At 32.8% G+C, this 15822-nt stretch overlaps 2 protein-coding genes across 2 annotated transcripts; both read left to right on the top strand.

Moving 5' to 3' along the window:
• On the top strand, positions 1–10590 carry LOC139528472 (ester hydrolase C11orf54 homolog). The gene is made up of 9 exons (XM_071324457.1): positions 1–160; positions 2193–2291; positions 2826–2899; positions 6472–6573; positions 7228–7305; positions 7813–7899; positions 8620–8769; positions 9199–9312; positions 10275–10590. The coding sequence occupies exons 1-9, from the start codon at positions 91–93 to the stop codon at positions 10443–10445; spliced, it is 945 nt and encodes a 314-aa protein (XP_071180558.1). The 5' UTR covers positions 1–90; the 3' UTR covers positions 10446–10590.
• Positions 10591–12223: 1633 nt separating this feature from the next.
• On the top strand, positions 12224–12919 carry LOC139526638 (uncharacterized). Its single transcript, XM_071321799.1, has one exon. It carries the CDS (start codon positions 12224–12226, stop codon positions 12917–12919), a length of 696 nt encoding a protein of 231 aa, XP_071177900.1.
• The last annotated feature ends 2903 nt before the right edge of the window (positions 12920–15822 follow it).

Below are 15822 nucleotides of genomic sequence, written 5' to 3'. Positions count from 1 at the left end.
TAACTCTAATCATTGCTACGATAACAGAGACGGCAGGCAACAGCCCACTAAGTACATAGTTTCTTGCAAAATAAACGAGCAGATAAAAAGATGTCATCGCAAAGTGTACCCGTAAAAAAGGCAGATATGCATGTTCCAGCAATGGAAGAAGTTGCAAAAGGTGAAATATAATGAAAATTGTTCATTTGAGATAAGTTTTCACTAAGGTCAAAATATAGTACGTGGTAATATGCATAGGGGCCCTTTATAGCTTGTTGTTCGGTGTGAGCCAAGGCTCCGTGTTGAAGGCCGTACTTTAACCTATAATGGTTTACTTTTTTAAATTGTTATTTGGATGGAGAGTTGTCTCATTGGCACTCACACCACATCTGCCTTTATCTATAGGACATAAAAGTTGAAAACATGTCTATTTATGTACTTTTAAAAGTTGAGAATAGGCCAATCTGAAATTTAGAAAATTCTTTCAATACATTCACATATAAGTTCACTATTTCGTTTGTCCTTTGCTATAACAGGCTTTTGTCATGGACCCCCTTTTTTTCTTTCTCACTATTTTTGTGTTTACAAAAAATATAAGAGATACTTAAGGGGTCATTGTCGTAAGTGCCCTGTGCTGCCTATTAGTCATAAATGGCAAGGTTATTTTGTTAAATGATAAAATATAATTAGGACTATGGGCTACTCAGGATATAAAGCTCTTGCCACCCCTTTAGATTTGGCTAATAATTTCTGAGCAGCCGGTAGACTTCGACCTAATGAATACTTCCCCATGTTCACCTTCTTGTCTGATTTGCTATAAATGTTTTATTTTTTGAGATATAAGTAAAAAAAACTGCAGTTTCCCTTATGTTATATTTTTAGCCTTGGTGGCCATGTTTTTGAGGAAACTGAAAATAAAACATAAGAATCATTCAGCTTAACTTTGGTTTAATTTGATTTAGCACTCAGCAGTTTCAAGGAAAACATGATAAACAAATTGTGTTAAATTGATAATAAAGGGCAATAACTCCTTTTAAAAAGGTGGTATGGGTGTCTTCCTCCATCTTGGATTGTAAAAAACAGTGAACCAAAGGTCAAGATTTTCTATCAAGGTAGCAAAATTTGATGCAGGAATGCAGATATTTAATATGAATTTTCATTTAAAAGAACCAATTTATAAGAATATAACTTATAAATATTAATATTTTTGCTAATGTTGATTATTTTTGTGTGTTTTTTATTTATTTTTTTAAATTGCCATTTTAAGGGGAGGTAACTCTAAAATAGTGCATTTTCTGAAGGATTCTACATGGAATTTTCCTATTTTGTATTTTAGCTGGAAAACTCACGGTGACCCTATCTTTTCTTTTGAAATTCTCAAAGCATTGTCTGAAAGCTATCTTTTCCTTAAGTGTTTAACAATTCTATCATTTTGTTTAGCTTCTAACCACAAAATGGTGTTTTTTCCTGTATAATCCTTACAAAATGTGTCATTTTGTCGCGTCCTGTAGCTTGAGAAAATGCGCGGTGACCTATCATTTTTATTATATATTTCAACATATATAAATAGATACTACGTGTTGGCAAAGTATGAACAAATTATATCATTTTTATTTTAGACTCCCATACCACCTTAAGGGGTCAATTGACAATTTTGGTCATATAAACAGTAAACTTATTAAATTATCAGTTCTATTACATCTGTACTTAAATGACATTTTTTTTCACTTGTATTATACAAGTTTCAGCAGATAAAGATCAGATCATTCATACTCATTAGATATAAGATGTGGTGCACTGTATTTTATAAAACAGACACCTGATGAAGAAACAAAACATTAATCAAGTTTCACACCATGGTCGTTGATATATTTAAAAACACATACCCATTCCAGTGGCATGCGTGACAGGTACATCTACTTTTACTTTCAAATAGGAACAGATTCCACCATGATGAAAATTTATTTTTAATCAAGACCTGATACATTTTACATATATAGTTGATAAGTAACAAAGATCTTATTTTAATAAGCTTTGTTTTGTTCTGAAAAGGAAAAAGTACTAAAATTGTATTTAGAAAGACTTCATTCAATAGACTAAATAGTGTAATAGAGACTAAGACAAGTAATAATGATTTTAAGTTGCTTTTTTCTCACCAATTGTATGAATACTTGTTTTTTTGTTTACTCGCATTCACATCTGTTTTTTTGTAGTATTGAATGATGGTTTGGAGAAGAACTTTTCAACAGTCAGTGTGAATGTTGTGGATTGTCCCGATCTGACCCAGAAACCTTATGGTCTTTCAGCACCAGGTAAATCTTTTTATTATATTTCACATTAAAATGCTAGATTTTGATTGGCTAATATGAGGGTGACAATTTACTGTATCACATTAGCGGGTGACAATTATTATAAATGTCACCCTGTGGGAAGACTAATCAAAAATCGACAGTTTAAATGACAATGAATTGAATTAAGATCGGGCATTAAAGACAAAACTTAAGTTCTACGTTTTGGCACAGAACTTTTTACTTGAATGCAAAAATAAAACATCTTGTTGCACATCTGTTGTCTTGATATTTCGAATACCTGTAACATTGTTATGTTCGTGACACTGACCTCAAAGTAAAATGCTTTGAATTTAGAATACAACTGTAAAAGACAATAATGAAAGGACATTAATATATAATAAATAAAATAACACATAGCTGAGAGGTTGATAGAGCAGATTGTTACCCTGAGAAAACATTGTCAACCTTGGCTTTGCAGCGGTTGACAAATGTTTTCTCAGGGTAACAATAAGTAAATAAATTTTCAGTTTATTTTATTAAAACATTTTTGAACAGGTTTGAATGGACACCCCAGGCTTGCTGACATTGGTGGACCTCCATATCTGACACCATTGCCACAGCTTAACAAGGTACTCACATTATAACATACATGTGACAGAGTTGTCTTGTCACAACTAGAGATTTGAAAATATTCAGCTTGAGTTTGGGCCTCAAAACTGGAGATTTTTTGATATATCAATATTTTTATTGACGTTTTTCATTGTCCTTGTTATGGATTTGTATCATGATAGTTACACTACACTTTCCCCATTTTTGTATAAGATTACAGCATTACAATTAATGCATTTAGTATTCTTTTATTATATAATGCTTAAATTATTTCAACAGACAGTGCATTGCAATCAGCTTCATGTGAAATAATGTACTTGTACCTTGACATACCGTAACATGAGTACTGACAAAGGATGTGAGGTCATTATGATAATTTAACAGAGATCTACCCAAAACAACAATGTACAATATTAAGTCATGTATTTCCTAATTGTTGGAATTACATTTTATGTACTTGTGATGAAAAGAAAATCTGTTTTAAAAATTTACCCATTTTTATGCCCCATTTCATAGGAGTAGCATGCCGAAAAATAACGGTACGGTTTCTGCAAATTAGACATAATATGGGACACGAAGTGGCCCATCCAGCCTCGCATAGCGAGGCTGCATTACGGCAGGGGAAATGGGGGCCGCTTAAGGCCCCCAGAAGCTCTGGGGTTTATAGCGTTAAAATCCTGCATTCTGAGTGTTTCCTGGCACTAACAAATGTTTTTGAGCAGCAGCATTTTTTACAAGACAATTTGAAAAAAAATGAATGTCTGTGTCTTGCAGGTTTTGTAGTTTGTTTTCTATTTTTTGTGTCATTTACATAGCAAGATTGGTGAATGAGAACAACACTGTCATACTATACTTCGCGACAAATCATTGTGCAAAATTCATGATTTACAAGTGATTTCTGTCAGTTTATTTATTATAAGATCTTAATATTATTATTTTTAATGTTTAAAATAAAACAATCAAAGTGCGGCTAGCAACTTTAGAGCTATAGTGAATAGAAAAATGAATGAGGATCGGGAATGGGTAAAAAAACTATCATGACAATCCTCACACACTGCATGCATGGGATAAGCTGCGGCCGGTCTGGTAGTCCTATAATATAAGACTTCCGAGGTTCATATCATTTACATTCAACGTTTTTTAGCGGATATTTTTTTTATTATCAATGTTGAACCCGAATTCGTATAGTATCTAATTTTTTTACTATCAAACCCCAACTCGGGTTAAACATTGATAGTAAAAAAAAATACATGATAAAAAACGTTGAGTGTAAATGATATGAACCTCAGAAGTCTTTTATTACAGGACTGTTGGTGCAGAAACAACGTGTTTTGGGGGATGCACACTTTTCTAGACCCCATAACACACGAAAGAACTAAAATTGAAAACAAACAAGAAAAACAAAGGCCAGAGGTTCCTGACTTGGGACAGGCGCAAAATTGCGGCAGGGTTAACATGTTAAATGTTTTAATGTGAACGTTCAAGACAATCACTTAAGTCGACACTAGGGGGTCATCTTGACCTGGTAGGATATAAATATTTTAAATGATCATGCAGCGACTGTCAAGATGAAGAACTGAAATAAATCACTGTGTTCTTGATAATTTGTATCTTGTTTATATGTATTGTGTACGATTTTTTCATATGCACATTTATTAGAGAGCCTGTCGCCATTACCGTGATTTTTTGGACAATGGTTGTCTTGCAAGAAGGACCTGCTTACGCTTCTGGAGCACATTTAGTTACACCAGTTTTTTTAGGGGTCCGTGTTTCTAATTTGATTTTATAGTTTTCAATGTTGAATGGTGTTGGTTGTCCTTGTGTGTCTTACTTGTTCTCTGGTTTGTCTTTTGTCCCTTGATCGCGATTCTTTTTTAAAAATATAATGTATTTTCTTCATTAATTCTTCACCATTCCTACAGGTTTTCTAAATAATTGTAATAAACAATGGAAAGAGTAAATCGGCGGTCTCACGAAAACCGCCTCCTAGTGAAGTATAGATATGTGAAATAATGGTGATTTTTTGTTCAGGTTTTGTGTTACGGAAGGGCGCTCAAAGAAAGGCACAGTGCAGAAAGGGGTATGAAGCCTTAGAGGTCTTACGAAGTCCCGAACATAACCAATCCCCGACTTTTAATGAACAATTCCGGAGTCCCGATAAAGATTATATCCCCTTTTGCAAAACGGTATCTTACATTATAAAAAAAAGCCCTCACCTCTGATTTCAATTGACATTATGCTCGAAATATTTGCAACTGTACGTTAAGAAAATAAACAATCAATCAACTGATTTTGAACTTGACTTGTGGTTGTTTTATTAAAAAAAAAACGAGTGAAATCATTACATATATCGTTTACCTGCAAACCTAAGTATATGGCATTGTGCAAACAATAATATTACTATTTCCAATTGTTTTGAGGTTTATATCTACATCATCTGGAATCAAAACTTGCAACAATTAATCAAATAAAAAAACTGCTGGCTTCTTCGGCCTTGAACATGTTTCCAAACTGATGCGTTAAACGTAGAGCTAGTAACATCATGTGGAGATTTTCCGAATTAGCTGGCGATTGTTGCTGGCTATAGCATTCTTCAGATTATCCATCCGTTTCAGTTTATTCAGTCTGTGTCAGATTGGCACATGAACCAATAACAACACCCAACATTATCCGCAACAGCATCTTTAACAATTTCATTAATTAATCATTAATTGGTAATCAATAAACTGATTACGGTACTGCGGTTAGGCAGCAACCATTTGATTTTTGAGGGGGGGGGGCTATTGTTTTTTTTTTGAAAAAAAAAGTTTGTTTCCAGTTTTTGGAGAAAAAAATAATTTGTTTTTGATTCTGAGAAAAAAAAATTGTTTGTTTCACCCTCAGCTGTCACTATATGTAATGTTAAAATTGAAAGAAAAAAATTGTTTTCGACTTGTTGCAAAAAAAATAGATTGTTTTTCGCCACAGGCGACACAGGCGAAAAAAAAGTTTGTACAGAAAAAAAACCCATAGCCCCCCCCCCAGAAAATCAAATGGTTGCTGCCTTACATACATTGATATGCTCAGTACTTTTAACGTTGAAGGATTTTTTTTTTCTTTCTTTAAGAAAACAGGTAGGGGTAAATGTAAAACTTTTATTGTATGGAAGTTTGCATACTATTCTAGCATATTTTTTTTATTAATATTTTGATTTTTTTGGTACGGTTTTCCGTACCTGCAGTAACAATTGGTACGGTCGGAACCGTACCAACCATACCGTGTGCTACGCCAGTGATTTATGGGCATTATGTTTTCTGGTCTGTGCGTCAGTTTATTCATCCATCCATCGTTCGTTCGTCCGTCCGTCCGTCCATTTGTACATCTGTCTGTCCTGCTTCAGGTTAAAGTTTTTGGTCGAGGTAGTTTTTGATGCAGTTAAAGTTCAATCAACTTGAAACTTCTAAAGTACAAATGTTCACTATGATCTGATCTTTCTAATTTTATTGCCAAATTAGAGATTTTTTCCCAATTTTCACGGTACTTTGAACTCAATCTTGTTATCATTTAAATTGCATCAAGTTGGTAGAATAATATGAATCATTTATGTTTTCAGGTCTATACATTTACTCAAATAGCTGAATTGGTTGACTTACCAGGAGCATTTATGATTGGAGCAGGAGCAGGGCCACACAAACATATTGGGTGCTGTTGTGAAGTAAGTAGGAAAGAAAATTAAAATTCCTTGTCAATGTTTGGTTTAGGCTTTGGTAATGATTAGTGTTATAGGCTCTTCAGCTCTTGTATTAGTTTTTTAAATTTCAACAGGCCTTGAGCATCAATGGAGAGACATACATTGCTTACATGTGCAATTTTTTTTGGTATAATGAAAAATTATCCCCTTTCCTAACCCCTTTGTCATTGAACACTGGATCAACCCCCATTGATTATGTATTTCAAAAATTTCAATGTATAGAAAACATGCTTGTATGGTTAATAGGCAACACAAAATAATGAACTAATTTGTATATAACCTATTTATTCTTTATTTCATTTTCATTTTGTATACATGTACCTCAATTTCTTAATGTTTATTTTCTTTTGAAATTGATTAATATTTTTAAAGAAAAATCTACGGTTAAAAATAATATAATAATAAATGGTATGACTATGTTTTCAATACTTAAACATAACTTAAAAGAATTAAACAAAAAATCCCAACAGTTACCATGAATATTAGTCAAGGAATAGCAAAGATCCTTATATATAACTCCACCAATAAAAACTTCCATGAAATAGACAAGTGGTGTTAAACACCAACAATAGATCAATCAATCAAATTTAAACCAGTTTTAAAAAATTCTATTTGTAGCTGATTAATGATGTAAAGTTAGACAAGTCTGGAAATGTGGCTGTTATGAATTCACACATTGCAAAAGTCAGCACAGAGGTATGATTAGAAAATCTGAAATGTTTCACTTTTTACTCTTGTCTTATATTATTAAGCACCAGACCTACAAATACAAATAGATTAAAGTGTAGGGTAGTTGTCAGTTCGTTGAATTGAATTTCCAATCTCTTAAAAAGTGAAAACTGGCTTATATATATTAAGTATAGGCATATGCCAACATTATTTGATTTAAATTTAGGGGAACAAAATGTATTAATTTACATATAAAGCTACAGATTTTTATTCATGCAATATGCTTTATCAACACAGTTTGGATGAATAGACAACATATGGGAGATAACTCTAAGATACAACTGGAGATAACTCTAAGAATCACAGTAATTATAAAAACAAAAAACATTTCCACACTAATTTCAAGGGTAAACTAAGAAAATTGAAACCAGCAAACAGAAAAAGTGGGGTTTTTTTTCATGTATGTGTTGTACGTTTTGTTACTACACAATGTAATGACCTTAAAGTCTTTTTCATTAATTTTTTTTTTGACAGGATGGAGGGTGTATCCAGGAGACACTGACTAAAAATGAATTTTCTTTGATGGGAAATTTTTTATGTTGTGATGGCAACCCAGGAAAGGTTAGTAGTTGTTTCATAAGTCATGAAATAGACATAAATATATTTCTAGATAAAATAGGATGTTGCCCATTTAAGTGCTGTGGTGACACTTAGCTGACCACCATTCAAAACTATTTCATGGATAATTCATGATATAAACATAGAAACAGTTCATATTAATTGTTCTCTAAAGCTATATGAATTTAAAACAATTACTTAAAAAGTTCTGATAAACCAAATGCACAGTAATGCTAAAAAAAAAAAACTAAGTTGAAAAAAGACAAACAGCAGTCTACAAAAAAATATAAAGTATGACAAAGACAACTGCAATCTAAATAAAAAAATGTTGTAGACCCAGATATATTCATCAGATTTTGAATACAGTGAATGCATTTTACATTAGAAATTTTTGTTTATATTAAATTAGGAGTACAGAAGTGATTAATTTTTGTGTAGTTTATTTGATGCAAATGATGGGTTCTGAAAAAACACTTATAAAACTTTTTTTCAGAATATTCAGTGTTTGTCGTAATAGCAAGTATCTGACAAATTTTACCAAATGATAATTAATTAAATTTTGTCATTTTCCCAAATGACAAGCCTTACTGTTCAACCAAAACAAATGTGGCGATAGGCTGAAATAAACGTAAAGATGTCAACAAATTATCCATAACACTACCATGTTACTGACACTGATGTATTAATATCATGTATTACCTGATATACTTTTGTTCTTTTTAGGTGATAGAAGTAAAGGCTAGTAAGAGAACTGGAGAAGAAAATTTTATGTCCTGTATTAGAAAGGTCCTGGGCAGTCATTATGACAACAAACCTGTGGCACTAGGTGGTGTCTTTCTGGTGGAGAAGGGGAAAGCTAACCTTCATATAATGGTATATATAAATACTATTCTGCACTTTTTTCAATCTCTGTATTTTGCATTTAAGCTTTGTCTGTTTTTGTAAAATTTCTAGAGTAATGCCCCTTTACAAATGGAAAAATTGCTGAATTTTTTGCTTTCATTCTGTAATCTAAGTTTGCCTCAACCAAATGTTATAAAACTAATACACAATGCCTATTACCATAAAACACAGATCAAGTTTGAATTTGGGTGGCATAACTTTTTTACAGTTCTCTAGTTATGTCCCTTTTATATAATGCTCTATTTTTTTCTCCATTTATTCGTTAAACGGTTAAGACTACAAGTTTGAATTTTCTCCTGACACCTTTTAAAAACAGCTATTTTTCATCTAAGAATTTGTAAATCATATCTGTATGATTCATGTACAATTAAATAAATTGAATCATTATTTTTTTTTCAGCCTGATTTTTCTAAAACACCACTGACTTCTCAAGAGCAAGTAGGAAAATGGCTAAAGTTTTATGAAATGGACAGTCCATTAGTTTGTCTTGGAGAACTTGTGTCACATGACCCAGTAAGTATTTGTCATTATAGTCACATATAAAAAGGAAGATGAGGTATGATTGCCAATGAGACAACTGTCCACAAGAGACCAAAATAACAAAGACATTAACAACAATAGGTCACCGTACAGCCTTCAACAATGAGCAAAGCCCATACCGCATAGTCAGCTATAAAAGGCCCCGATATGACAATGTAAAACAATTCAAACGAGAAAACTAACGGCCTTATTTATATAAACAAAATGAATGAAAAACAAATATGTAACACATAAACAAACGGCAACCACTGAATTACAGGCTCCTGACTTGGGACAGGCACATACATAAATAATGTGGCGGGTTAAACATTTAAGAGGGATTCATAAATAATGTGACGGGTTAAACATTTAAGAGGGATTCCAACCCTCCCCCTAACCTGGGACAGTGGTATAACAGTACAACATAAGAACGAACTATAAAAATCAGTTGAAAAAGGCTTAACTCATCAGATGGACAAAAATACAATTGGATATGACTGTTTTACGAGACCAATTATCACACAATCCATTTAGGGATTAAAAAGAATACAATTTTAGTTGCAGGAGCCATTTGTTAGAAATGGTCATGAATGTGTGAAAGAGATATCACTAAAATAACAGTCGTTTCCAATGTTTTGATAAGGAATTTATAATGTTTACAAAAGTTTTAAATTCATGTATTAAAATCTTCAAATGTAGCCTTTACAATTCTTAACACTTCTTACAATGCAATTGAAAATGCAAAATGAAAGCAATTCTCTCAAATTTGCAAGCCTTTGATTGAATTCTTTTGGGTACATGCCTTCCTATTGTATGATATGCTGTAGTTTGTGAAAATGTCAGTTGTGAGATTTGACTTTTTGAATAAGAATATTTTAATAACTTGGAACATTAAAACTTGATGTGTAGAATCATGCTGAATGTGACTTCAATATACTAATTATTTGTCATTTTAGGGTATGGATTTAAGAGTTGAACATTTCCATTGTTACAGTGAACATGGTCAGGGTGGTCATTACCATAACGACACAACACCAAATGAAGTAGAATACCGTGGATACTTTACACTAGCAGATTATGTATACAGGGTAGATCAACCTCCTCAGACAACAGAATTAGCACGATAATAGCTTAGTCATTTACTGTGTTATTTTTATAGTTAAACCTTGTTATAGTATCCTTAAACTTAGTTAAAATTGCTGTTCATGGATATGTATAGAATGTTATGATCAATGCACTATATTTTGTGTATCAAAAAGGTAGTGATCAGCCTTGGAAGATTTAGATATCCCGTCAATCCCATAAGGTTTTGATTGCATTTCATGCAATCTTTACCTAAAAATATAGTATCTGCAAAAGCTCCAGAATTTTATCACAGAATTTTAAGAAACTTCCACTAAATCACTCGCATTATTTACTTTATTGTTTGGCCATTCTCTGAATCTGACCCATATGATTGTCCATCTCTCATTTTGTGTTTTGAACCTTTATCTTTTAAATTTTAATAAGAACAAGAAGTAATGCCAGCAAACCTCACAAAATGATTTTAAACACATCCAACATTAACCAATGGCAAGGATGTGATTTGCTAAAATTGATTTGGTTAATGTGGGATGTGTTTGGAATCATCTTGTGAGCTTTGCTGGCAGTACTTCTTCTTGTTATTAGGATTTATGGATAAGGCCACATCCTTCAAGAATTCTCTAACTGGAATAACATATTTATCATAATTTGTCTAGGTGCAATACATTTTTTTAAATCATTTACTAGTCCTTTTACAGTTTAGAAAATTGTTTATTAGTTAGTGAAATATATTAAATGTTTTGATATTATATTAAGGAGATTGAGCAGCATATATTTGTATGTCAGTAGCATTTTATATTTCATGAAACTTTTTTCAAATAATTCTTATAGCAATGTGGTGATAACATAAGGTATAGAACCACTAATTCAGGCACGGTCGGAAAGAACATACAAGAAAGTAGTACATATTTTAAACAAAATAGTTCCTACGCATAGCTGTATCTTTGTCAATAGTGGGAATATTTTGGTAGTTTTTGTATCAAATGAAAGCTTTGGCACTTGGGATCACTGCAGAACCCTTGTTAAAAGCTTTACTTGAATAATAAAGAAGAATATGAAATTTTAATAGGAGGGCACATTTGGCCTATTGTTCAGATCAGAAGTTCCTGTTTTTGTACTATCAAACTTGGGGGAACCAGTAGGCTCTAATATGCAATTAAAGGTATGTTGATTCTTTCAGCACAAATCAGGATAAGGTAGTTTTGACATGAAATAACTGCCCCTTTATTTGAACTTAAGACAAAGTAGCCATAAATGCTTGAAATTGCAGAATTTAACATAGAAAGCAATGGGGCTTTGAATTAGTGGTTTTATACCATAAGGAGCTTTATAACAAGGGTTTACTGTGTTTTGCAATAGTTTGTTTCATAAATTAAGTGGTATTAAAATTGACAAGTTTTATATTTAAATGAATTCATGTGTATAATTATACAATTGTTAGAAACTGTAATTGTTTTTGATTTTGATAAAAAGATTTTATGATATTATTTTTTCTTCTTTTGTTTTAGCCATGACATAAAGTACTTATGGTACTGTTTAAAAACTTAACTATGGCAGCATTTCATTATATTCCAACTCAATAATTACAACCTAAGCCCTTCAACCCTTACCCTTAGTATTGGATCACATCCAAAAGCAAGTTAACAAGGGCTCCAACATGACTAGTGTAAAACAATTTAAACAGGAAAACCAATGGTCTTCATTTTTTAAGGGCATTATTCTTTAATCATTTAACCCCATCCAAACCTTCATATTATGGCAATCCTAGTAAACTAAGATTGGAATTGAATGCACAATCTTAGTGTTGACTGTGATACTAAAGATGATCTACTTAGACCTCTTGACCACTAAGATTCCAAGCATTGATAAACAGCAATACTATACCAGTAAACCAAAGATTGTCTACTTAGACCTCTTGACCACTAAGATTCCAAGCATTGATAAACAGCAATACTATACCAGTAAACCAAAGATTGTCTACTTAGACCTCTTGACCACTAAGATTCCAAGCATTAATGAACAACAACTAAAGATGATCTACTTAGACCTCTTGACCACTAAGATTCCAAGCATTGATAAACAGCAATACTATACCAGTAAACCAAAGATTGTCTACTTAGACCTCTTGACCACTAAGATTCCAAGCATTAATGAACAGCAACTAAAGATGATCTACTTAGACCTCTTGACCACTAAGATTCCAAGCATTGATAAACAGCAATACTATACCAGTAAACCAAAGATTGTCTACTTAGACCTCTTGACCACTAAGATTCCAAGCATTGATAAACAGCAATACTATAGCAGTAAACCAAAGATTGTCTACTTAGACCTCTTGACCACTAAGATTCCAAGCATTGATAAACAGCAATACTATACCAGTAAACCAAAGATTGTCTACTTAGACCTCTTGACCACTAAGATTCCAAGCATTTATAAACAGCAATACTATACCAGTAAACCAAAGATTTTAAAACATATACAGGCAGATGCAAAAGGTGCTACTGAACATTTTTGATTCATAACAAATGATTTATTTATAAGTTTTTATCGAATTTTGCAGATAGACATATAAGGTGTAGGTCTTAATATTGTACAATTGAAAGCAAAAAAAATAATTATATGGGAGTAAAAGGTTATTTATAAGGTCACAGTCAGATAATACCTGCCAAACAGATATATACAGCTTAAAATCATTCCTTACACCAAATATAGTTGACCTATTGCCTAAAGAACTTGAAAAAAGTCCAAATCACAAAATCTTTATATTAACCAACAAACTATGAAAATGAGGTCATAGTCCGAGGGAATCTGCCAGACTGACATGTATCTGTTAGTCATTCCATACACCACATATGGTTGACCTACTGCTTATAGTATTTGAGAAACGGACCTAATCATGTTACTTTTACCTTGATCACTTATCCATGAAATGAGGTTGAGTTTCAGGTGAATCCTGTCTATCTAAAAGACATTGCAAGGAACCCATATGTCAATATGGTTATCCTATAACTCATAATAAGTGCAGAATTTACATGGTGAAAACTTTTTCAAGCAGTTGCTGAACTATGATAAATGAGGTCAAGGACATTGGACAAATGACAGACGGAATCTTCATAAAATATGCTATCTGCATACAAGATATGAAGCATTAAAAGGTCTTCTACCTTCTGAAATATAAAGTTTTTAAACTAATAATTTATGTTGTCATTGCCGCTTGATGGCGACACCTATTGTCATAGGTGAGATAAAATCCAATACACAGTTGACCCAGCTGTTGGAAAAAGCACACCCTTGTCTCCCTTTTTAGATTTGGTAGAGGCGAGAAAAAATTGTCTTTATACCAACTGAAACTAGAAATGGTTATTTATGCAATACTGACATCTTGGTAATGTGATCCTGATTGATTTATATACTGCAGCTGTGCTATTTGAGCAGTCAAATTGCATTGACAGTATATTCATATGTGATATACAGTCACTGACCGTATATCACCTTGTTTATGACGTTGACAATGTGTTTCCGTAGAGTTTTATTTATGACAGCAATAAAACATACAGGTCGCGGAAATTTTACGTCTTCTGCTCAGAATTAAGAAGGTTTTTACCCTAAATACTTCATTTAGATTAGTTATAAGAGTTGCAGTATATAATGAACAATAGTGCACACCCTGAAATGTCTCGCCTTCTTTACTAATCATTGATATTATGTTGATAGTCCTAAGTATAAAGCTAAGCTTTATTACAACTGTCATCTGCCAGTTGAACATGTACACCTTACAGTCCTTCCATACACCGAATATACTAGCCCTATTGCTTATAGTATCTGAGATATAGACTTGACCACTAAAACTTAACCTTGTTCACTTATCCATGAAATGAAGTCGAGGTCAAGTGAAAACTGTCTGACAGACATGAGGACCTTGCAAGGTACGCACATATCAAATATAGTTATCCTATTACTTATAATAAGAGAGAATTCAACATTACAAAAAATCTTAACTTTTTTTTCAAGCAGTCACTGAACCATGAAAATGAGGTCAAGGACATTGGACATGTGACTGACGGAAACTTCGTAACATGAGGCATCTATATACAAAGTATGAAGCATCCAGGTCTTCCACCTTCTAAAATATAAAGCTTTTAAGAAGTGAGCTAACGCCGCCGATGCCGGATCACTATCCCTATGTCGAGCTTTCTGCAACAAAAGTTGCAGGCTCGTTAATAACCATACATTGTCTCGAAATATCAATGTTATTTGTACTCGGCTCGAATCAGGTAGAAATTCTCGGCACAGCCTCACTTTCTACCTGTTTCTAAGCCTTGTACAAATAACATTGATATTTGACAATGAATGGTTATTCTATATATAACTCATTTAGCTATTATAAACATGTTATTCATTGGATCATGTTTGAAATAGATAGAACTAGTAAAACAATGGCAACATATTCTCAACATATCTTAATGACAGAAAACCAATCACCAAATAAAATTAATTTTGTTCTCATGACCATGTTGTGCTGTTACACTTCTGTCCAAATGTATCATAACAAAGTTCAGAATATGACATATTTGTTGATTCAGGAACATTGTTGTTTTGGTTTTAATTTAATTTTGGAAGACACATTATAAAATCTACTCAAAACAAGGGTTTCTCAACGTTGATGGTAGACGACTTTTTGTATTGAAACCACAGAATCATGGTTAAAAAAAGTTACATGTCAGATATGTTTAAACCATATTGATATATGGTGTATAAACTAAGCTTGTGATTTGCTGGACCTTTATAACTTACTATGCATTATTAGTTTCCCTCATTGTTAAAGGTTATCAGGTGTTTTGTAGTTTCTACAATCCAAATCACTTGATCCCTTGCAATAAACCAAATCTTGTATTTATTTTTTGTAAAATTGAAGGCTCAAGCCAAGATGAAAGATTCATGAATCATTGTCTAATGAGGGGGGATAGGACCTTTATCGGGACTCCGGGATCGGGTGTTTTTAAGCTTGGGATTTCGGGATTGACCCTTTCGGGATCCGGGAATTCGTTTTTCGGATTTCGGGATGTCGGGATTTACTTTATTTAAATTCGGGATCTCGGGATTTCGTGTTTTTAAGCCCGGGATTTCGGGATCAGTACCCATCCTATCCCCCCTCTCTAATTGTCTGAAAGATAAAGATGGCAATATATCAGTGAATTTGAAGAAAAGTTTGACAATGTGTACTATGACCTATAAGGTAAAATTGAGAATGGAAATGGGGAATGTGCCAAAGAGACAACAACCTGACCATAGAAAAAAACACAACAGCAGAAGGTCACCAACAGGTCTGGGTTTACTTTTCCAAATTGTGACTAGGATGAAGAGTTGTCTCATTGGCACTCACACCACATTTTTTTTTATATCTATTTGAAAATTCTT

The sequence above is a fragment of the Mytilus edulis genome, chromosome 6 (assembly GCF_963676685.1).
Source record: "Mytilus edulis chromosome 6, xbMytEdul2.2, whole genome shotgun sequence".
Taxonomy (NCBI): Eukaryota; Metazoa; Mollusca; class Bivalvia; order Mytilida; family Mytilidae; genus Mytilus; species Mytilus edulis.
The sequence above is the reverse complement of the archived record's forward strand: the minus strand, read 5'-3'. Positions and strand labels throughout refer to the sequence as shown.

Excerpts from the sequence above, each read along its gene's own strand:
- LOC139526638 (XM_071321799.1), top strand. The coding sequence starts at position 12,224 with ATGATCTACTTAGACCTCTTGACCACTAAGATTCCAAGCATTGATAAA.
- LOC139528472 (XM_071324457.1), top strand. The coding sequence starts at position 91 with ATGTCATCGCAAAGTGTACCCGTAAAAAAGGCAGATATGCATGTTCCA. Across the intron at positions 2,900-6,471 it reads CATTGCCACAGCTTAACAAG|GTCTATACATTTACTCAAAT; the intron begins GTACTCACATTA and ends TTATGTTTTCAG. Across the intron at positions 7,306-7,812 it reads TTGCAAAAGTCAGCACAGAG|GATGGAGGGTGTATCCAGGA; the intron begins GTATGATTAGAA and ends TTTTTTTGACAG.